Source organism: Acanthopagrus latus, chromosome 5 (assembly GCF_904848185.1).
Source record: "Acanthopagrus latus isolate v.2019 chromosome 5, fAcaLat1.1, whole genome shotgun sequence".
Classification (NCBI taxonomy): Eukaryota; Metazoa; Chordata; class Actinopteri; order Spariformes; family Sparidae; genus Acanthopagrus; species Acanthopagrus latus.
Genome location: NC_051043.1, coordinates 24,616,881 through 24,640,901, shown reverse-complemented (window position 1 = coordinate 24,640,901; position 24,021 = coordinate 24,616,881). Strand labels below are relative to the sequence as shown.

At 42.1% G+C, this 24,021-nt stretch overlaps 1 protein-coding gene across 7 annotated transcripts in view; it reads left to right on the top strand.

The window, feature by feature from the left end:
- The window catches only part of grid2 (glutamate receptor, ionotropic, delta 2), a 480,315-nt gene that overhangs the window by 353,143 nt on the left and 103,151 nt on the right, over window positions 1-24,021 (top strand). For all 7 annotated transcript variants that reach the window (XR_005075218.1, XM_037099101.1, XM_037099104.1 and 4 more), the window contains 3 exons: window positions 11,057-11,158; window positions 16,901-17,098; window positions 21,305-21,617. Coding sequence is in view for 6 of the 7 variants with exons in the window: in XM_037099101.1 (XP_036954996.1) it covers window positions 11,057-11,158; window positions 16,901-17,098; window positions 21,305-21,617 (613 nt within the window). In the remaining variant the exon portion in view is untranslated. The remainder of the gene's footprint in view (window positions 1-11,056; window positions 11,159-16,900; window positions 17,099-21,304; window positions 21,618-24,021) is intronic.

Here is a 24,021-nt window from a genome sequence, read left to right as displayed (position 1 = left end):
GAGGCTGGAAGCAACACACCAGTGTTTAGCAGATGAAACAAGTTTAGCACTGAGAAAAACAGATAGTTTATGAATGGAGGGATAAAAACTCATATTGTATTTCCTTAGCTGTTTGTTGAAGGGTAAGCAGATAAACTACAAGGAGATAAGAGCCGTCTGCACTAACAATTCAATATTGCGCTGCATTAGAAAAGCCCAGAATCAAATCTCTCCGGCTCGCTTCACTGGTGAAGCTGATGATGTGGGGTGAGAGGAAGTGCGGTGGCTAATACAGCAATTGCCCGGGTCCAATTTCATGGGGAGTTGCCTTTTTTTGTCTACCGGCAGTAATTTGCGGCAGCGCAGGACAGATCTTTGACAACATTATTCACACTTTTCTGATGGTTTTTACTTCTTACAACTTCCTGTGCACATTGATCTTGTCGCAGCCGCTTATCTCTGTTGGCGCTGTATGCATCTCTCCCAGCCCCGTTGCTTCCAAATGTCACCCCCTGTCGATTGCGGTTTTTGAGCCGCTACGAGTCATGTATGTAACAATCAGACCGAAAGCCACAGTTTGATGCTCTTGCAACAGAGAGAGAATGCAAGAGAAGCATGAAGCCCCCCCAAAAAATGATCCTCAGTGGTTCTGAGATGTCATTTAAGCAGGACAACACCTACGTACTGTGTGATTGTGTGTCCATACATGTGTGGTTTGTGTCCATCTTTAGTGTGTGTGTTTGTGTGTGTGCGACTGGTGGGTGAGTTCTGTAAAGTGAAGGGGTTTGTTGTCACAGTAAATGACTCTGCTGGCCCCCACGCAGCACCGGTCGATGGTCCAATTACTTTTAAATGTGTGTGGTTTCACATCCCTGAAAGCACCCCGAGGTCTGTTTTTGGTCCGCGTGCATGTAAGTGTCAGGTGGTCACTATGACGGCAGAGGCAGGAAGTGTGTCTCCTTTTTTCTATATAATGTTAAATTAATGTAGGCTGCATGTCAGGGCACCGAGGGGTCGAACATCGCTGACATAAAACAAGCTGGTCACTGTGTCTGTGTGTGTTCAATATCAAAATCTGTCCATATTTTTTGTTTGTTTCACAATAACAAGTAGCATTATTGATTGTTTTGTTTAATTAAGAACAATATTTGATATCCACACACACACACACAATAAACATGTGAAAAAGTTACCTCACTGGAACAAATGTTCCCTTAGTTCCACGATGTAAACAAACAATAGAAAGGGGGGAAAAAATAAAAAGAAACATGAATCTTAACTGCAAAATAAAAACGGGAAAGGGGTAAAGCAAATGGAAATGAATGACTAGAGGATACAATGAACAACGTGAACTACCATCAAGGCTGGGATGAAAAACATAACGCCCTGCTGTGAGAGTCTACGGAATCTCACTTATCACTTTGGCAAAATGACAACATCTGCTGCTCGTGAGAGTGATATGAATAAATCAACACTTGGATATCTGTTTGTTCTTACAGATGCAACAATGATTGCCCCTGAGAACCACAAAAAAAACATTAAAGCTACAATTTACCAATGCTCCATGTTGTATTGTTGTTTTTCAGTTTATTGCCATCACATTAGTCGTGATGATTCTAATGACTGCGAAAAAGGAACCAATGATGATTCTCGTAAAAAAAAAAAAAAAAACATTTTGAGAGCCAAGCGTATTTCTTGATGGCTTCACAGACATTAATATTAACCAAATTCTAGCTTTGAGAGGGGATTGTTTTATTCACTGAACTGTACTAATTTCTGCATAAGAATTATTTTCTTGATGGTCGACTGGTAGCAGTCCATTTTAAATATCCTATAGAAGCTAGCAACACAAGCTCAGTGTTAAGTTAGGTCTTTGCTGAATTGCATTGTAAAGGGACAGTAGTGTTAGGTGTCTACTGTCTGTTTATTTGCCATGTATCTTTTGTGATTTTGGGAAGCATTTGTATTGGTTGTTAAAGCTGTACAATACACTTCTGTACTTCTGTCAGCCAAGATTCAGATAACGGGACTCATCCAGGAGTGTTTTTCTCAATTTCTTTGACGTTGCGTGCTGAGGTGTTTTTTGATATTTCCATTAATTTCTCAGGGAATAACGCCAGGATGAGTACAATTCGAAGCAAATGCAGAAAATGTGGATCCAGCTGATTTAAATATGCTTTATTTTATGTTGGATTTGCCTTGATTGGATTAAAGGGGACTGTTGAGCCCTGTAGGAGGTATGTGCTCTACTGAGAGATGTTAGCATTGGGTCAGCTTGCTGGCTTAACACCTACCACAGCTTCCTCTAGTGGTACATGGAAGATATGTTTTTTTGAAAATGACATAAGTTCACTGGGAAAAAAAGTGATATGAAAAATTGATGAATCTCTGTATGCTGAAATTTTATCTTTTCCATATAAAGATATGGCTCCAAACAACTTTTGGGAGGGGAACATTCCAAGCGTGTTGAAACTGAAGTTAATGAGCTGTTGAAGCCCACAGCACCTGCCAACCTTTGCACTGAACGGCGCTACGCTATAAATTAAGCTGAATGGAGTAGGCCAACGCTGCTGTATTTTTAACACTAGCCATGGCCGAGGAGAGCCCAATGTTTTCTGAGGTGGTGCATGGTGTAGAAAGTTTGAGAAACACTGGTTCATCTCACTTGGGTGTGAAGCTTAGAGAGGGGCTTGTGAAGCTTAGGGGGGGTTGTGCTAGCAAGCTAGATAGCTGGCTATAGAATAGCCAAGTCATAGATAAGGTTTGCCATTGGCTACCAAATAAGTTCCTCTCCTATCTAAGTCTTACTCTCCCACATGTTTAATCTAATTATGAGGCCAAGCTAAAGGTCCTAGAGGTGGGCTCAGAGTTCTGCACCTATCTATATGTGTTTGCTTGGAGCGTGCATGCAAGAGAATGTGTGTCAGTCTGATTTCGGTGCTGAAATTAGAAAATGTTGTTGCAGGGGAAGACAGCGGTAAGATGACGGACCTGTGCAGGTTCGCAGAAACGGGGATAAAGGATGCATTTTTTGTCAAATGTGAAAGGAAAGACTGAACAGAGAGCAGTGAATGAGCGATAGAGGGAAATGAAAAAGGAGATAGCGCTTGATTAATGGGAAGAAAAGAATTGTGGGATGCTAATGGCGGTGTTTGATGCCTGAGTCTACATGGTAACAGTTTAAGCACAGTAGGTCATTCACTTGATGCACAAACACACACACACACACGCACACACACGCACATTTATTTCATACTGTCAAGGGGGAAATGAGCCCTTATCTGGAGCTGTGGAGATAAGCCGAGGCAGTGGGGCACTCTGCTAGCCTCGCTGCCATTTTAGCTCCCGACTCGCATGTGCACGTCCACGCACACATGCAAAGGCTGCCATCACAACTCCTTGGTGTATAAGATTCAGAACAATATAAATGGAGAGTGGAAATATTGATATTCAGATAATGTAGCATCACCAATTTTCCTTGTAATACTGTAGCAAGGTTCTTTCATTCCGACTCACTTTCCTCTCAGTCTCTGCGCCTTACTTTTCCGCTCCCTCATCCTGTTTGCAAGCCCGTCTGTGAAAGGGAAAAATATATCAGATAAATATGTTAAAGGGAATTAAAGGATTTACAGCTTTTATTAACATCTAGCAGCCACCGAGAAATTGCTCCGGCGTTGACAGGCCCTCTGCACAAGTTAGGCTACGGTAGCGTATAATGTGGCCCATTAAAAGTTGCCTTTTAAAATGATCTGCATTCTCGCCGAATAGAAGTACAGTTGACCCAAGAAGACGCTTTTCAGATTACAGCAGTTAGTTAGAAAGAGCAGTTTGGATAATAAACTTAACGCTCACCTTCCTCATTACAGATATTGGTCTTAAATGATTAATCAAGGCATCCAGAATGCATCATGGTTAAGCCTTAGTGAGTAGGAGAGTAAAATTTAATGCATAATTTGCGCGTTTGTGTCTGTCTGTTAGTAAATGAAGTCACATGCATTTGCCGTGTGGCTGCAAACAAAGCCCTCCCCGCCTTATGACTGATAGCCTCTGTTATAATTACCACGGTGCACCGCTGATTAATGTGTTTCCCCGCAACTTATCGACTTCTGCTTAAATGCTGTGGAAAACACAGCTTAAACCTCATTCCTTACGGGCCATTTCAGGATATTCATCGTAGAATCTCCTTTAATATTCATCATATTCTCTTTTCACAGTGGCAAATTGCAGTCTTAACTCAATACTGAACACTGTGGCTAAGGGATTTAGCTAAAACTGTTTTTTTTTTCTTTTTTTTTGTTGTAACTGATAGCTCGAGCAACAGGCATAAAGGGGCCAACATAGTTTTCAAAGCAGTCTTTCATAGGCCTGAATCTTGTTTCATTAATGCAGTCCAAAGGAGTCAGTATTCAGAAAACATGAATAAAACAGACCACATTTTTGTTTTAATTTTAAACTCCGTGGTTGGCTGTAAATCGTATCCGAGTACATTTACACTGACTTTAAGTATAAGGGTTGGGGACTCACTGCCAACTGAACAGCTGGGAATACACTGTGCTGCGGCAGGTGTGTTTGCCAAGGTCCACTTACTTACTGGATATTTGTCTGCTTCCTCCGGGCTTTGCCTCAAACAAGCCACGCTCTTAAAAGACCAGGTCAGGGTGTCAGGAACTCGGAAACGGAAGTGGCTGATAGGGGAGCACACACCGCAAATGCAGTTTGCATTTGTCGTGCTTTTTTTTATCCACACTTCCCCCGCTTCCACTCAAGACGTCTGGGTTTCACTACTGATCCCCTGTCGCTAAACTAAACTGATCTGTAAAAGATACCAGCAGAGGGGTTAAGTTTTCTTCTGAGCCTGATCTGCCCGCACAGCAAGGTTCTGGAAAAGACACAGACCTTCCTTTTTAAATGCAGTGCGGCATCCATACTACGTCTGAAGGACAAACAAGAGACAACACATGCATATTGTTTGTGTGAGTGTGTTGGACCCATGTCCTTGCCTGTGTGGCTTGTTTTTGTGTGCCTGCTACGGAGCTTTTACGTACACATGCGCTGGCTTGACTTTGAACCGCAGGGATTTACATTTCCATTACAACAGTGTTTTGCCCACTTGAAGGTGTGTCTTTGACTAATCGCGTGCTTGTCTTGAGTAGCGGTCAACAGAGCAGCTGTTAATACTCATACCATACATTAGCCACTCTGCTAATTCGTTACGAAACACATGTCATATTCTAAAATGTCTTCACAATAAGCTTTTATCATGGAACTGCAAAACCAGGAAATGTTTGGTGCTCACCTGCAGTAACGTAACAAGACCTCTGACACGGCTGAAAGCGGACATGATGAAACTGTGAAATAAAGTAGATCTCTGAAAGTACAAACAGGGACTCAGGAGAGAAGCTAAACTCCAGGCATCAGAGATTCAGTGAAAGGTACTGAGAGCTGAACACACAGAGACTTTCAGAAGTGCCTTTCTCTGTAGTCTCCTGCACAGACATGAGTCGGAATCACAACACAGGCTTAGTTGAGGGGGAGAAGGGGATTTTCACGGGTTTGGCCGCAGTCGCAAGACATAACCTCAACCTGTTTGGAGGCGGAGTGGGCACGCTTCCGCCATCTCCCCCCCACTCCCCTCCACTCCGGAGAAAGTCCATCTCGGGCGCAGCTTGGCTCAGCATGGCGCGGTAAAACTGGTAATGGAAAAGCGAATCAACGCGGCGCAGTTTGACTGCGTTGGCAAAAATGCCAATGGAAAAGCCCTATTAGCTTACCATGTGTAGGTGTGTGTGTACGAGTGGGTGAACGTCTGCGGTAATAATCAATCCCCGTTTTTGCAAATTGTGTTCACCTGTTCCTGTTGAGCTTGTGTCAGCATATTAATGTGAAGATAAACACTGTGCCAGTTAGAATTAGGCAAGGTAATTGAACCTCTCAGCTCCATGAGACGGTTGGTGGTGATAGTTCCTGAAAAATGAATTTGCTTCATGACATAGTCTTCAACATTCCCCCTACTTGGCTTACATGTCAGATCCTACAGGTGTCTGCAAGTCTGCGTGACAGACGTGGCAGGATTTATTTCTTGCAGGCGTGTTCAAGTATGAGTTTTGAAGCCTCGGGTGCATTTGGCTGCACCGCTGATGTCATATTGATTGCGCAAGCTCTTTTTACGTTCCCCGCCTCACATCAGTGTCTCGTTTTTCTGTCATCCACATCCCTTCCTGTCTCTCTTTTTGTCTTCCTAAGTGTGTTTTTTTATGTTTTCTCAGATCTTACTCATTGTGTGTCTTTCGTATCCCCTTCACCTTACTCCCCATTCCGGTATTTGTAGGTTTACAACTGTTGGCAAACACATACACAGAACATTGTGTGTACACTTAAAAAAACTGTGAAGGGTAACAGGCTGCATCTGTGAGCAGAGAGTAGGCTGTACACACACATTCACACACATACTGATCAAAGACTACGCTGACATCGGGATTGTCATGAGAATAATACAGCAGCAGTTCTCTGTGTTAGAAAATAAAGGTTTGTTGGCTCATCTTCATAGAGACAGAAGATTACAAGTGCCTCTGATTTCTGCATGTTGTAAAATAGAGAAATAACTAAAATAGGGAATTCAGATTTTGTGTGTGTGGGTGAGGAGTCAGACTCAGAATCCAGCTCCACATCTCCCCCTCCAGGCTGAATGAGGGGGAAAAAAATGAGGACACGAGGAGGATGTGTAATATAATCTACCTGGATTTGTCAGTGTGAATTACATGAATGCTGACAGAGAAGCAGCGTTTTCTAAATCAGAGCAATGTTTTTAATGATGATAAGAAGAAAAAAAAAACAACACATAATAAGGACTAACAGGATACATAGTAGAGTTACGAGCTGGGTGCTGCAAAGCCAGAAGAATAGTCAGAGAGATTTGACCAGTCAGTCCTGAGAAGTGAAAACATCCATGTGAGCGGTCCATGGCTCTGCAGGGAAAATGCTCAAGGAAACAATGCCCTGCTCAGAACACACCCTTCTTAAGGCACTGCACGTCGACTCTGCTGTTTTCTGTTAAGGCCGATACGATTCCCAAGCTGAAGTTTTGGCAGGGAATGCTTAAAGTTGTCCCACCTCAAGAGATGCAACATGAGGGTGGGAGAGATGTCAATCAAGCACATCCATACAGAGAGATTAGGTGCGGCTGAGACAAGGTGAAATCGGGTAGTAGTTGATTACAAGCTGCGTAATCCTACCAGAGGAGCTATACTGTTGCCTTTTAGTCTGGCAGCAATACTTCAAACAGGATATAAAATGTTAACCAGTGGCAGGGCATAAAACAAGGAACCGGTTGAAGTAAGCTTTATTGTAACTTTTGGTCTCAAAAGGGAATTGATCAGAATTGGCAGAGAACCCCAAGTTCAACAGTAACTTCAGGCTTTAGAAAAATGGATTATCCCTTATTTCCCTCCCTGCAGTAGGCCCTCTGCTTCTCCAGTGTGTATGTGTTTTCTTTTAGGCACAAATCATGCCGTGCCATTGTGTGTGTGTGTGTGTCTCACAGTATGAGTGTGTGGTTGTGTGTTTGTCTTTGGAAAGCAGACAGCTAAATCACTTTTTTTTCCTACTGCCACTCTCTCTACAGGGAAACCAGGCTGGTTTGATCTTTGAAGCTGAAAAGCAATATTTTATTGAAAGCAGAGGGCAGCGCAAAGATGAAGAAAATATGGTTAGGGACTAAAAAGAATGTGGTCTGGGGGAAAAAAAACTGGAAGTAAATGATACAATTTGATAAACACAGGCGCCAGATTGATGAATCACATTTGAATTAAAGAAATGTCATTTATCACTCCAGTGGTATGTAGTGCACCAGGGAAAACACCAGAGAAACCTTTGGGTTTTCATGTACAATCATTTGTCAGGTATGTGCATTAGAACATAATAGAAAGTAGCAAATTGAATGATAAAGTGGTCAGATAGGTATTTTTGTTATACAGTTATCGGGTCACTGCCCTTAAACACTTAAACTGATTGTATTTTATTGACTGTGTAACTATTTTTCATTGCATTGTGGATGTAAACAGAACAGATGGCACATGAGTATGCAAAGATATTAAGAGATACAGACAATTAGAGTAAGAAATATATTTCATAACAATAGCAACAACACAGGAAAAAAAAAATAAATTAAAAAAAACCGGACTGGCACAGGGGTAATTGTTATAATAATCCCAGAAAGGCTGCTGTGCCTTGTGGTGTTTTTTAATAGAGCCTTGGCTACCGTACCACAGCTTTTATACTTTTAAGAGTGCTGTTACATCCTTGACCCAAGGGGCGTATGAGGTCCCTCCACAGAAGAATTAGACTGCGGGATCCATTCCCAGCAGGGATGTTAATGCTAGAGAGTTTGATTGGCTATTTGAAAGGGATGCCTCCACTGGGGCTTTTCCGAACACAGCAATTATGAGGTTTGGTGGAATGTTTTGACCAAATTTTGCAAATATAGAGGACCAACATTGGTGGATTGATTGACAGGATAAAACATGTAATATATCTGGTGCACCATCACACCCCTGGCAGGTGGTATCCGCATCAAGGTACAGCCTGGCAAGCTGTTCCATCGCTTGCAGGGATGCAAGCGATGGAACACTTTTTAATTGAAGTACTCACACATTTGTGTCACAGATACACATTTCATCGGTTAGTTCCAACCTTGATTCTTCTTCACAGGCACATTGCTACATGGTCAGACGGGCAAGTGATGTTTTGAATAACATCATTTAACCTCAAGACATGGGGCTCTGATGATAGTTCAGGCTGAAACAGTCTTCCATCCATCCCCCAGGTGGAGCAGCTGGGAAGGAGTCTAGAACTTGTAACTGGCTAAAATACTACCTCTTGTGGATGTCTGATTCTTTAACAAAATTTGAAACAGGATCAGGAAATAGTTGTTTATATCTAAAGAGCACCCTGAACTGTGACCCCATCCTAACAGAGCTTTCGACTACAGGATTGTTCAAGTATTATTCTCTACCATGTGTCAGAGGAGCAAACAACAATGACGTGGGAGCTTTATTGACATTGTACAATGAAATTGAGATGCAACTCCTTATTACTGCAAATTATAGATAAAAACAGAAAAACATTGATACTAAGAAACAAATAGATAAATAAAAATAACATGAATACCAAGCACACACTTCACATACACCATGTCATGCTTATTATTGCACAGTCATCAGATTATTGCATAGTCAGACACACATTCTTGTATGCCTTGACTGCATTCAGCGACACCATTGCTCTCGGGTGAAAACTGCTCTTGAGCCTGTTTGTCCGGCATTTTATTGTCCTGTATCTTCTGTTAGAGGGCAGCAGTTCAAAGAGTTTATGTCCGGGGTGTGATGGGTCCCTGATGATGCTTTGAGCTTTTTTTAAGGCACATTGCACTGTACAGTTCATCCAGGGAGTGTAGGGAGCAGCCAGTGATCTTCTTGGTGGTGGTGATGATCCTCTGGAGTGCTTTCCTCTCTGCTGCTGTGCCGCTGACATACCACACACACATGCAGTATGTCAACACACTCTCTATTGAGCAGTGGTAGAATGTTTTTGTGACAGGTGGTTCTTTCTGAGGAGTCTCAGAAAGTAAAGTCTCTGCTGTGCCTTCTTGATAGTCACTGAGGTGTTCGCACTCCACAACAGGTCCTCCTCAATCTGGATGCCCAGGAACCTGAAGTCAGAGACCCTCTCCACATAGTTTCCGCTGATGCACAGTGGTTGGATGTGTCCTGTTTTCTTCATCCGGAAGTCCACGATCAGCTCCTTCGTCTTGGTGGTGTTAAGGACCAGGTTATTTTCCGTGCACCACCCAGTCCGCTGCTCCACCTCAGGAGTGAGTCCCACTACTGCGGTGTCATCTGCAGACTTAATAGTGGCATTGCTGGAGTGGGCAGGGGTGTAGTCATTAGTGTAGAGGGTGTAGAGCTCAGCACACAGCCCTGTGGGGAGCTGGAGCTGATGCCTTATGAAGTAGAGGAATTTTCTTGTTCCAGATGAATTTGGAAATACATTTGTGCAGCTCAACAAGATTCCAGGTGAAAAAAAACGGAACAGTTTGAAATCAACATTATATCGTGGGATTGTATCAAATGCAGTTGGAATCGGCCTTAGCTGATCCGAGCAGTACAGAAGGAGATCATCTGCATAGACAGTGATTTAATGCACATGGGCTCTATGTCAAACTAGAGGGGGTACAAGGAGCTGTGGACTGTTGGAGGAGGAAAAATGTTTTGGAATGACATTATTAGTGAGCACTGCTGCTTGTGGTGCTAAGTAAAGGACTTTTATAAAGGAGATAAAGCCGGTGCAAAAGCCAAACTTTCAGAGCTGTCTAAGTAGCAAATCCAATGTGGTCAAATGCTTGTATGCATCCAAAGAGATGTCTTTTATCTTGTGTAGGTGCTGACGGTTCTTGAAGGACTGTCTACCTTTTATAAAGCCTGTTTGGTCCGGATGGGGGATTTTGTTCCAAACAGTCTCCAGGCACAGAGCTAAAGCTCTGGAGAGTATTTTGTTATCACAGCAGACTAGACTTGCTGGCCTATACGAGTCACACTTTGATGGGTCTTTACCCCTTTTAAGGTGGACTGATATCACAGCCTGAGATAGGGTAGGAGGCAGTCACCCATGTTGAAATGCCACTGGGGCTGTGTAAGTGTTGGTACAGCACAAGTGCTAGTTTCCCGGTAAATTATTTATCTAAAATTCAATATGTAGGCCGCCAGGCCTGGGGCTTCACCACTCCTCATGGCTTTGATTGCCTGATCAATTTCTTCCCTTCTAAAAATAAGACATCATCAGAGTCCAGTGTTGTGTGCTTGAGGTCTTTGGAAAAAGTTTGAGTCTGAGTGTGTTTTGATATTTGTTTTCTCCTCTGACTTTGTGTGTGTTTAAAAAGCCTTCCCTCTGGATTTGTGTGTTTTTGCAGTTGCACCTTTTCAACTTTTTCTTTAGGTAGTTTATCGCTTGGTGAGCCCATCACGGTGTCCACAATGTCTGCAAATCTAACTATTTTGTTTGTTTGTGTGTCTACACATTGCAGCTGGCAACGTGGGACCCAGTCCATGGCTTGAACGGCACGCTGACAGACAGAAAATTGGAAAATAACATGAGAGGCGTGGTGCTACGTGTTGTCACTGTTCTGGTGAGTATACCCCTTTGTTTTTGTTTTTTTTTTGTCCTAATCCTGCAATCAAACAGATCTGTTTCACATTCACCTGTTTGACAATTGTCCTGCAGTTCACCCAGAAGTATCAAAAACAAACCGTGATGACTATTACATGTCAGCCTTCAACCGTCTGCTCTGCCGTAAATCTGTCCTTTCATCTAGTTTCAGCTCATCATTCAACTGTCTCTTCGCTAATGTAGAGAGGGACAGACTTTGACTCAGACCTTTGAGTGAATGAAAGTGTCAGACAAACATTTTACGAGACAAAGTGCTGAAAGGAAAGGGAAAAGTCATAAAAGGCGAAACACAAACCAAACGCATCAAGGTGAGCTTTGTAATGGACCAGGCTGTAATCATTTCATTAGCTTCTATTTTGACATTTGACCGCTGGATGATGGAGACAGTTGAATTCTTGATGATAGTGAGTCTTCAGCTCTGTCTGTCTTGCCTGCAGCATCGATTTGAGTACATCCCATGAGTGCTTTAAAGATTCACTGCAGTAAATTCTTCATATCCCTTCTTTGAAGTAAGAAGCAGAGAAGAAAGAGATAATGCTAGACATCTTTGTGGCTATCCCTTCTTCTTTCCTATGTTTTTTTTCTCTCTCTTTTTTCCCCCAGTCTTTGATTTTTCATCCTTAAAAGGGAAAAGGGAAATGTTATTTGATTTTGAATATCAGCCTTTTCCCCTTCATCAGTGTAGGGTTGCTCCTGTATGTTTAATGTATGTTCGCATTAATGTTCTGTGGTCTATTGTTCTCCTTCCCCTTCATGTTCTGCAACTCTGGTCATGACTGATGCCTAAAGACAGAAGTAGATAGAAATAGTGTGAAATGTCCAGGGTGCTGCCCGGGTGCACTGTTTTTTGTTTCATGTGAAGATGGTTGAAAGACACATCCTGATTGTGAGTGTGTGTGTGTGTAAGTGTGTGTGCATGATACAAAGTTTCTGAGGGGACCTTTGGAACAGATTGTTCTGTGTTGCCCTGAGCTGTTTCTCCTCTGATACAACTGTTTTTATGTCTGTACAGAGCAATGGTCTGACACAGTACAATGCAGAGGTGCTCTCACCCTGCACACACACACACACACACACACACACACACACACACACACACACACACACACACACACACACACACACACACACATTATTGTGTAAATTCATTCAATTAAACCAGCCACACTGTCTTATCATTATCGATCATTTAATTGGTGATGAGATCATACCACTATTACGGCCAGTGACTCAATCAATACTATTGATTGGCTTGGACTGTATTGATTATTAAGTGGATGTTACCGTGGAATGGTTACAACACTATAATTACGTGTTCATGTTCCTCTACAGGGCTCAGTTGTGTTACCATTCTGGTCACAAATGTGATCGAAATTGATATTTTACAACTGGGGATTTAATTTGCACTCCTCAAACAGTCACATTGAAATGATGTGTTCAAGGTGGGAACATGATTTTCTTTGGCTGCGAGACTCCGAAGATGCGAAATCAGAGGGGCCTATAAATAACCACTCTCTGCCTCTCGTACTGTACGTTCCCAATTTAGTTTGATTCATCTCAGCAGCTGAGTTTTCATCTTTTGCTGATTTTCTTCTGTGCTCCTTAATTTGCCAAGGTTGCACCCACATTTTTACTCTAAATTTATGAGGAGCAGGCTGTGAACGTAGCTACTACTGTCCAAATAATGCAGCCAAAGGCAGAGGATGTCCCTTTTTTTCACATTTTTGGAGATAATGAAAGAGTGCTTTTCAACTACTTATTTAATTACCGACACATTTGCACCATATTTCAGTGTCATAATGATGATGATGATTAATTATCATTAATTAATCAAGAACCAGTGACCTATAATAAAGGTCACTCTGCACAACCAAAATAAGATGGTGAAACTTTGACACAGATTTATTAACATATGAAAAAATCTAAATGCAGGCAATAGAAGAGCAGTGGAAAGTAAAACATCACACACAAGGCGAGGCTTTCAATATAACACAGGGAAAAAGACATAATCTTGTTCATCTTCCAAATCTATTGCAGTCTAAACTGTGCTGCTTCACAGTGAGTCTCACAGAGAGATCAACATGGTACTTGAAGTTTTAATCCTGGTAAAAAGACTGAGGAATAGAGAATTGCAACAAAGGTCTGAGGGAAATTGTGGTTCATGGACGGCCTTAACCCGATACCCTCCCTGGTGATGCCCCAAAATCTCCCATCTTAGCAGTGAGGGCATACAGGACACGGCCGGGACAAGAAATGTTGGAACTGTTGAACTCTCAAAAGAACAATGACAGGAAAAATATTTGGTGCAGCAATCTACATAAATCATCAGTCACAAAGTTTAAGATTTAGCTTTAGAGTAACCAATCCACACAGCCCCTCTGTTATTTAGTAAGACATACAGTATCTTCCATCTTTATCAAACACAGACTGGGAGGAAATTCATTTTAAAACAATATGAAATCTAATCTTCTGCAGAAACTTTCTGCATAGCTTTCCAAAATACATTTTACACCAATTTCGCAGACAAAGCCAAAGAGTGTTTTTGAAAAATGCTCGTTGCTGCAAATCACCACATGACTCATGTCATTCCCAGCATTCCCTCTGAGGACTTTTTAAATGCTTTTTTTTTTTTTTTTTTAGTCTTTGTGGAAAATTGCTATTTCTCATCCCAGTCATGTCTCCAAAAACACCCAAGCAGCACTGAGACCACTTCCAGTCAAGAGTAGACGGGGAATGAACTTGTTCAATTAGCACAGAAGAAAGAGAGGAGGAGGAGGGAAAGGAGAGATTCCCATCAGAGAGATGGAGAAGTATAAGACAAGCTGCTAGGGAGATGTTAGATGACATTGCAAGAATAACAAGTGTTGTAGCCTCAATGCACGGATGGATGGATGGATGGGTGGATGGACGGAGGGAGGGAGAGAAAGACGGTGTTATATGTTTGGGGAAAGTGGGAGATGTTGTGTGTGCAAAGATAACCAAATGGTGTTTATCTGAGCTGGTGAGTGGCAGGGGGAAGGAAGAGAATGCAAAATACCAACAGAAGGAGAACAGAGATCAGAGAGACACAGACTAGAGTCACAAATGGTGATATTTCTGTACCAAGTCTTGAAACCATCGACTGATCATCGATTGAGCCCGGTGGCTCAAAGCCTGACCAACCAGTGAGCTGCTGGAAGAGTTCAGATGATTACATGACTCGTTGCCTCTCAGAAGTCAAAACTCCTGAAAACCACGATTTATAGATTTAAGCATTTGTCAGTGACTGTAAGGCCTGTTGCTTGTACTTAACAGTTCTTTTTTAAAAAAAATTATGTGACTGGATGGTTTCAAATGGGTTCGATAATGTTTTCCCAAAAGTCACCATGTTTTACAAGCTGAAAGGGGAAAGACCCGTGGCGGTCCAGCAAGTGGAGCATTCATCCCGCCAGGTGCAGGAACGGTTTCGTGTCTATGTCCAAGTGAAGGAGGGAACTGTCATGTAATGTACAGCCAACTTGAAATGACATCTGTGTCAAACAACCTGTGCCCTTTTCCACAGAACCGCGAGCTCAGCTAAAAATCGTGGGCTGGCTTTGAGACACTAGAGACCCGAGGTGCTTTTATATATTCTGCTCTACCAGTCCTTTACACCAAACATGCTTTCAGACAGTACTTTTCAAACACTTCCACCCCCACACATACACACACCTACACAGAGCTGCACATGGACAGTTTCTTGCCGTGTATTGATTTGCTGCCGCCATTGGTTTGTGTGTTAAATGGTTTGCTGGCGAGCTTGCGTGGGTGGCCAGGTGTGTATGCCTGTGTTACAGTATGATGATGCGTGTGTATGCGTGTCTTTACGCTGTATACCATCAAGCGTGTTTACTGGAACACCACCTGGGAAACAATCAATGCACATGAGCAAAAATATATTTGATAAACATGGAGAGCAAATGGAAATGATGAAAGACGGATATAAATGTAGAATGCGTTTTGAAATGAGAATATTTCCCATTAGTTTCAGAACGTCTCAATGTTTCAGTCGGTATGCTGTCGCGCCAAGTGAATCCAATACATATTTATAACTCTCGTCCATTGCTTGGTAAATATATAGCACTCACCTGTGTGACAGTTACCTTACTCATCAGGGTACTCAAGACCCCTGTTTTGCTACCATTTTCGATCTAGTACATCCAGTGAAGAAGTGCATGAATAGACCCATGAAACTCTCCATGAGCCAGCCTTATGTGTATGCTGGCTAAAGCAGCTGATCATGAAACCTTTATATCTAAATTCCCCGCTGTATTCACAGGGCCAATTAAATTTGAAAAATGCTATTATAGCTATGTAATGCATGATTTACTTTGGAAATGAGCTTCCAGTGTGAACACTTCGAATAAGGTCTGGGGAAATGGTCCACTGTTGTCGTTCCCCAGTTGAACAGGGTCAGCCATGTTTCTTTTCTTCTTCCCACCGTGTTTATGTTTGTTTATTAAGGTAACCGCATTGGGAAGCAATCAGAGGTAAATGGGGAGTAATTCAGTATGTATGGGTGTATGTGTTAGTGGGTGTTCCTGCTTTGATTGATGGACACTTGCGGTGAGAGAGGGACTTGGCATGCATGTCCACTCACTGCCTAATAGCTTATTGAACAGCAGCAGCTAGCAAAGGATTAGAAACTGGCAAGTTAATGCGCAGCATGGCCCTGCGTGTGTCTGTATGTGCGTGCTTAATGTGCAGCCAGTGTCCAGTCAATAACACAGAGGCCCTCATAAATCTGCGAGACATATTGGCCTAAAACATTTCGCCCATCAATAGGGATTTATTAAAGACGAGAGAAAAAGAGGGGTGGGGACGGCGACAAGAGCCGGGGAGAAAACTCCTCGTTGACACACTCGATTCGAGCACAGTAAATAACATCCAACCAGCTTGCTGCTCGCCTGGTTGAAAAAAAAAAAAAAAATACCTTGTTTGCACCATGTTCTCTTAATTGCCTTAAAAATGTCAGCATTGCTGGGTGTCACTTAACCTCAACGGGAGGCTGCCCTTTTGGTGCGACGGCGATATCAATAAACAAGAGGTTCAGCCATCCCAGTGCATTTAAAAATGAACCAATCAAAAAGAAAAAAATCTGCTGAATTGCTTGGTGCAATTATTGATTTCCCACATTTTAATTCACTCGAAAATGTTAAATAGGGGTTATGTTTTAAATAAATTATGAAACATGGTTCCCTCTATGAATAGAAAAGAATGCTGAGTAGGGAACTTTGGGAGCCGAGCCAACACAAGATTGGCGGGGGTGGGGGCCAGGCATATCAAGAGTTGGGGGGCGGTAAGGTAGTTTTCAAAGGTAGCAGCATGTCAGTTAAAGGGGAAGGAGAAAAAGACTGAGAGCTGAATGTTAAACATGCAGGTCTTAAGACAATGACGGCTTTGATTTTGTCTTTTTTATGCAAACGTCCAGAGCATCCAGAAGGATGGTTGTGAACTTACCTGCATTTACTCTGGTAGTGTGTGTAAATATGTGATGAAATCGACTTTTTTGTACTGGATGTATAACGTAGGCGCTCACATACGTTCTCCAAACCATCAGGGTGAGCATCATAGTGGTATAATGGCCACTCGGGTAATTGGGTGATTTAATGCTTGAACGACTGGCGTATCGATCGGCTGCTTGACTGACTTACTGACACACTGATTGATTTTCGCCTTCCAGGAGGAGCCATTTGTCATGGTGTCGGAGAACGTTCTGGGAAAACCAAAAAAGTACCAGGGCTATTCAATCGACGTGCTGGATGCGCTGTCCAACTACCTGGGCTTCAAGTACGAGATCTACGTCGCTCCGGACCACAAATACGGCAGCTTGCAGCCTGACGGACAGTGGAACGGATTGATGGGCGAATTGGTCTTCAAGGTGAGGAGATATGTACACATGTGAGCACACACAAAAACATAGTCCAAACACACTTACAAAATAAGGACAACACAGCCGGAGAACAGTGAAACGAGCTGGATAAATGGGGATTTAACCTGTGAAAAGCATATGCAACAGGGCGTTCGTTGCCAGTTCATGCACAAGGAAGAGAAACACACATGCAAGCAGAAACATGCACCATAGACGATTTTAGGTCTATACAGTATTACCCATGCTTGCATCACTGAAGTGGCTACCTATAACTTTTAGAATTGAATATAAAGTCATTTTTACTTCTCTGCAAAGCTTTACATGCGCTAACTGCCTCATTTATCAGCAAGTGCCTCTCGTCCCATGTCCCAGCAAGAAGTCTTAAATCCTCTAATGCCTTTTCTTTTTAGAAGATCCTAAAGTGTCCCACAAGGAATCTGGTGAGGCGGCTCTCTGTTTTTTTTATGGCCCTGAACTGTTGAACCAATTCCCCTTAGATCCTAGAACAGCTAACTCACTCAGATTTTTTAACAGGGAAGTAAAGACCTATCCTTTTCACTTGACTCTTAATTTGGGTGAATTTTGCCAGTGTCATTGTTAAAGTTTTAGAGACTGTTAACACTTTTGATTTGTTTGCTTGTTTGGCTGGCATTTCTCTCAGTCATTGCTTTTGCTATCATTATTATTGGTGTTATTTTACTATTTATTTCTACTGCTCAATTTAATCTGGTCTTGCAAAAATGCAACACTTTAATGTAATCTGAGTTTAACTTCTTGAAACTGGAGATACAAGTTGAGACACTTGATCGCTAACGACAGCAGCATGTAGCCTGAAGTGGTCTTGAGAGGGGCTGACCGCAGATACCAGATATGTGATGTTGCAAATTGGTGAAAACACGGCAGCTTTTTAATAAATTGGCTGGCTCTGAGTGTCTTCAAGTGCTTTATGCATAACTACCAACAGACACTTGAACTTCATCAGTGGAAAGGGGGAAAATAGCCGATGATGTTGGATTTCACAAAGACGAAGTGGCCTTTAGTTTGAGGGCATGAAATTGCGGCAGTCGGTTGATAACTACTTCGACCATTAGCACAAAAGCCCACCAATTTCACTGCTGCTTCACAAAACTTTTGCGAATCAATCTCTTGCCTTGCTGGGCTGATTGCCCTCAATTTAGATGCCCAATCTCATTGTTGTAGAACATGGACGTTTCCGGCACAGAGATGGACAGCCTTTTCTGTCGCCATCTCTAAACAGTATTTATATTTAAGATCATTTTGTCAAAGTACTGAACATAGTGACATTATAATCGATCCATTCATCTTTGACGGTCTACTGTAGAAACAAAGCAAGTAACCGATAAAAAGATGTTGTGACTCAGATGTAATTCACTTTGTTTTTTTTTTTTTCTTTTTCAAACCTTTTTGGATCAGTGTCTCCATGAATGGTTGAAGAAGTCCCAACACATGCAGGGACTTATGTTCACTCTTCATTCTTCTCTTTAGAAAACAGCAGCGCACATGTTTATTGTGCTACCGAGCATTGTGCCTAGCAAACACTTTGGAAACATCACAAGAAGCATCTGAATACACCAAATAGCTCACGTTTTTTTTTTCTCAGATGTTCCCTGTTCCTCTCCCGGATCTTGAACCCTTAAAACATTCATTGAGTGTTGTCATGAGGAGGCCTGCCAGCAAAGAGCTTTGGGCTCACCTCAGCTGCTCAGAGTCACGCCATTCCTTTGTCCCCCAAAATAATTTATAGGATGCTAAAATGGGATGCGACAAGAACAAGGCAGTGACAGCAACAATGACCTTTTTTCCCTCTGATACCAGCGGAGGCAAGACTAAATTAATATTTAGCAAGGTATAACACTGTCACCATTGAAAGTTGACTCTGCTAAGCTAATTTATAATCCATGACAGAAACTACAACCACCACAGCAACTCGGGTATTCTTTGGAATTTCATATACTCACTGTGCCAGAGGGAGAGGAAACAAAACGTCTTGCATCCTGGAACCAAGTTCGAATGTATTTCCTTCAAGGCTAATGAGCACAAACACCATTCAATTTGGACTGTGTGGTCAGAGCTGTAACTCATCGAGGTCAATATAGCAAAGTAACAACCAAATCGCTCACATACAATGCTGCTGAACCAGAGCATACAGTAGGTTACTTATAGCAAGTCAACCATCCCCATACAGTTTTGTACAATATCCATAGAACTGGTGTTTAATTACCATTTTCCCATTGTGTGTATGTGTTTGTGTGAGTGCCTGCTGCAATCCGCATGTGTGTATCCGCCCTTTGATTTCCTCCTGGAGCTGTAACAATGCTATTGCACATTTTGCTTAGTCTCCATAGGTCAAGAATGTTTTTATATTCCCAGCAACATTTTCCCAGAAGTTTCCCATGCTTTTAATTCATTATTTTCTCCTGGCTGTTTGTTGGGCTTAAACCTTTTTTTCTTTTTAAAGACTGCTCTCCTTGCCCTGACCTTGTATGCTGTGCGCGTGTGTTCAGCCGTTGTATCCCCCCCAAAGCAACAAACTCAGAAAAATTGATAGAGAAACGCTTTTGACCATGACGCATATTTATGTGTACACAGATAGGCATGAGGCCACGAAATCAACTGAACATGCAAATCATTTTGTTTTCCCCATCAGTCAGCAACACGGTTTATCTCTGCAAAAAACCCAATTATACCAGATAATTATTACCCAGAGTGCCCTCTGGAAGTTTCCATGTTGACTGACCACAGCAGTCAGCATGGCAATTCATCTCCGCTCTATGCACACACACAGACACACACACACACACGCGTACTTGCATGCATATCACAGTGTTGTCTCAACCAACAGGCATCCTGCAGGGTTTATCCCAATTCTTCTTTTGCAGTGTAAGTGACAATTTCTGCACATTTAAGCATTTTGTTTCCTCACTCGACTGTGAAATTAGCAGATTTTTTTGCCCACAGTGGATTAAAATTTTTTGTTTGTTTGTGTGTGTGTGCTAGTGTGTGTTTAAGTGTGTAATGAGTTGTACGTGTGTGCGTGTGCATTTGCCTACAGATACACCTAACTTGTTACTGTTAGTTTTTAACAGCAGCAAAGGAAAATCTCATTATTAAACCAGTTTCATAATATCTGCAATCTCTTGCACGAGTATATATTTCAAACACATAAGCACGCACTCACAGCAGCAACTTAAATCCTTGTTATGGAACAAGCAGATGTCTACAGCTGCTCACAGAGCACTGGGGACAGAAGACATTTTAATTAGCCATCATTGTTTTTTGCATTTAAGCTGAGCTTAGCCATTTTTTTTTGTTTTCTTGGCAGACAGCTTTCTTTTTTCTTTCAACTTAAAAGTCTTTACACGTAAATAATTAAAGCAGTCATTAGCTGCCTCTTAAACATTCCAAGAATTCCAAGTGTTAAGAAAGCCTTTAATGTTTTTGGAGGCATACTGACACAGAAGTAAATCAATTGAGTCATGAATGAATGATTCAAAAGTCATACATCAAATGATGGCCTGTTCACGCTGGGCATATAATGGGCCTCGTAATACGGCACGCACATACTTATGTATAGTCCAGAGTCAAAACGCAGCCCAGTGCTCCCAATGACGATGTCCACACATGCTTACTTTCGGGTATCCTCCTCTTTCTGACCTTTTATGTTTATCTTATCCATTTACTCAAAAAGTAGCAAATTTTAAGATCTAAGATACCTTGAAGTTCACTATTCATCTTAATGTAAGGAGAAATATGTTATCTATATTCAGAGAAATTACATTATGCAGGAGTTATGTTTTGAATTGTTTTGTTTTGTTTTGCTTTATCTCCTACACATCTGTCTGTACACAGGTGTGCCAAGACCACCTTCTTTGTAAGTTTTGAATAAATAATAAAACACTTCTGTCTACTGGTGTTTCTCTTTAATTAAGAGAAAGAGCTATACATACTGTCAGCAAAAGCTCTACTCTATGAAAAACAATCTTATTTATCTACCAACAGCCCAGATGTTTTCCACGGAATTATGAAATTTCTTAGCACATAGTATTTAATGAATCCATTTAGATGGTGGGACTCAAAGCGAGTACCTACCTCGGGGTACAAAGGGCCACATTTTTGAAGCTGTGCACCTCACCTACACATTTTCACAGTGTTGATACTTCAAATTCTTCTTCTCTCACCCTCCGCCTCTCTCAGCGAGCCGACGTGGGACTCTCTGCCCTGACCATCACGCCTGAGCGAGAGAGCGTCGTGGACTTCACCACACGCTACATGGATTATTCCGTGGGCGTTCTGCTGCGCAAGGCTGAACGCACGGTGGACATGTTTGCCTGCCTGGCGCCCTTCGACCTGTCACTGTGGGCGTGCATCGCGGGCACCGTGCTCCTCATTGGCATCCTGGTGTACCTGCTCAACTGGCTCAACCCACCCCGGCTACCCATGGGATCCGTTTCCTCGACAACGCTGTACAACTCCATGTGGTTTGTGTACGGCTCCTTTGTCCAACAAGGTAAGCAAGCAAACCGGATGGAGGGAGGGGGAAGCATGAGAAGTAAAACAAAAGACGAATGTCAAAGAATGAATGAATGAATGTTTGGATGGTTGGATCAGGCTTGAAGAGGTGATGATGGATACATACAGCAGATGTAGTGGAACAGCAAATACTGGCTGAAGTATAAACATGTAGGCCTGTTTCCTTGTGCCTTAACACCATGCCATTACTTTTGGGCATTACGGGAAAGACTTGTATGAATAATGTGAAGCCAGAAGTGATCTTGAACTAAAGATAGGATAGGATGTGTGGATGGTTATCTGAATAGATGAGCTATGATATCTTCACTCATTATTGATTGATAACATCTTTGTTTCACTGAGATGTAAGATGTAGATGTATGAACAGATTAAGTAATGAACATTTTAGATTAAGAATATTGGGACACGTCCTTTTTGATTCTCTGTGCCTATAAGATGTGAGGACGACATAACATCAATGGATCATTGTTCTGGGGAGGTCATGATCAATACCAGACAGGTGAAGTCAACCTTCCCATGACGTCTGCATCTGTAGTAGCTGGTGGTATATAAGACAATCTGAAGGCCTGGAGAGTCTTTCCTCCGGTCCTCTCTCCATTCCTCGTGTATTAAAAAGGTCGATTTCATTGCTGTAATTCTTCAGAGAATTAACAACTCAGACTTTAACGAGGAACATTCCCCTTACACGTGGTTATGGATTGAGTGAAGCCAGCATACTGCTCACTCTCACCTTTTAATGAAGTAAGTCCAGCTCTATAATTCTGGACACCCCAGAGTTACTTGTAGATTTTTTTATAGTTTATGATTCTTACACCAGCTGGCAAGCACAAGGTGCAGCGTTGTGTTGTTTAATATTTTGCTGTAGGCGTATTGACTTTTACAACATACTTTATTTGCACAGCCCATCACAAAGGGAAAAGATAGAGGGATAATGGTAGAGGAGGGCATGGAAGAAAATGTGTGATTGCCAAAGCAATCTATTGTTAAAAAAAAAAAAAAAAAGTTGAATTTTGAATTTAATAGCTGTCCTCTGGGTGCCATAAGTGTAAATTGACCTTTCCTGTATGAGCGCAATAGTCAAATGAGAACAAAAGGGAGGAGAGATGTTTTGTTCCAGATGGATTGAGTGGAGGATAATAACCTCATCCTGGTTATCTACACAGAGATTTTCCAGAATCCAGCAGACTCACGCTCAGGTGTGTCGATCAGACAATCGACACCGAGGGAAAAGATTTGAATTGCATCAGCGGAGGAATAGAGCCCTGACGTGGAGAGGAAAGGGGGGGGGACCAGGTTGCATAAATGTATCTGTGTGTTATGACTGCTTTTCAACTGGTCTGTGTGTTTACTTGAGTTCCCATACGTCTATTGAGTAAAGTATGAAAGAGAGACACCAAATGTCTCCATATTCAGTCTCGTGTTTGCATCAGTGCACATGTATGTGTGGCTGGTAGCATGATAAATAAGTCACTGCTATCTCCCAACGAGCACAGTTTTCTCTTGCTATAAAGCTCTGAGTCTGGCAATAGTTAATTTTTTAAGCGACATTAATTATGCAAATTTGAGGAGTACAGATTTTTTTTTTTTTTCAATTTTTTTTTTTTTTTTTAATCCTGCCTTTCAGGCCCTGAATAAGCAACTGATGAGCATTCCACCGTTTGGTAAATAATCCTCCATCTTGTGCTGCAGCTAATGGTGGTAATGATGATGATGATGATACATGCTAATTGCTGTTTGATATTCGCAATCGTTTCTCTTTTTAGCTGTAATTAACATTTTAGTCATGGCATCATTAGGAAGAAAAAAAGGAGAGGGAGAGAGAAAGGATCTAATTCTTCAGGAGCAGGTTTGTCCTATGCGTGCGTATACGTTGGTGTGTGTCGGTAATAAACTGGTCCCAAAGTGTGTGTGTGTGTGTGTGTGTGTGGCATCAGGTGCATGTTCCTCATGTGAGAAGAGCTGCGCTTTAGCCACAGGTAATTCGTTTTTCTGATTTGGCTGGCCAGAAATATCCTTCACAAAATTAACTGAGCATGAACAGCCTACTGCCACAAGGCTAAGCCGGCCGACCTTCCCCGCCTTTAAAGTCACCCGGTATGTGCTTTACTTCCATTCCAGCGACCATTTTGTAAAGCAGAGATGTCAACCTTCAGACACACGATAAGTTCAGGTCTTGCATCAGGGCCCCATGCCTTTATACATGACGTACGCAGCCACTTGTCATTATAAACCAAGCACACCACTTCTTCACTTCACCCCAGCAGCACAAAGGGCAGCCTGGTGAGACATCTCATTCATGCTGTATTGTCAGACAAGCTTATCTCGATGACTGACTGCCAACCCTCCTCACGCAGAAGTGTGTGGATTATCCAGGTCCACCA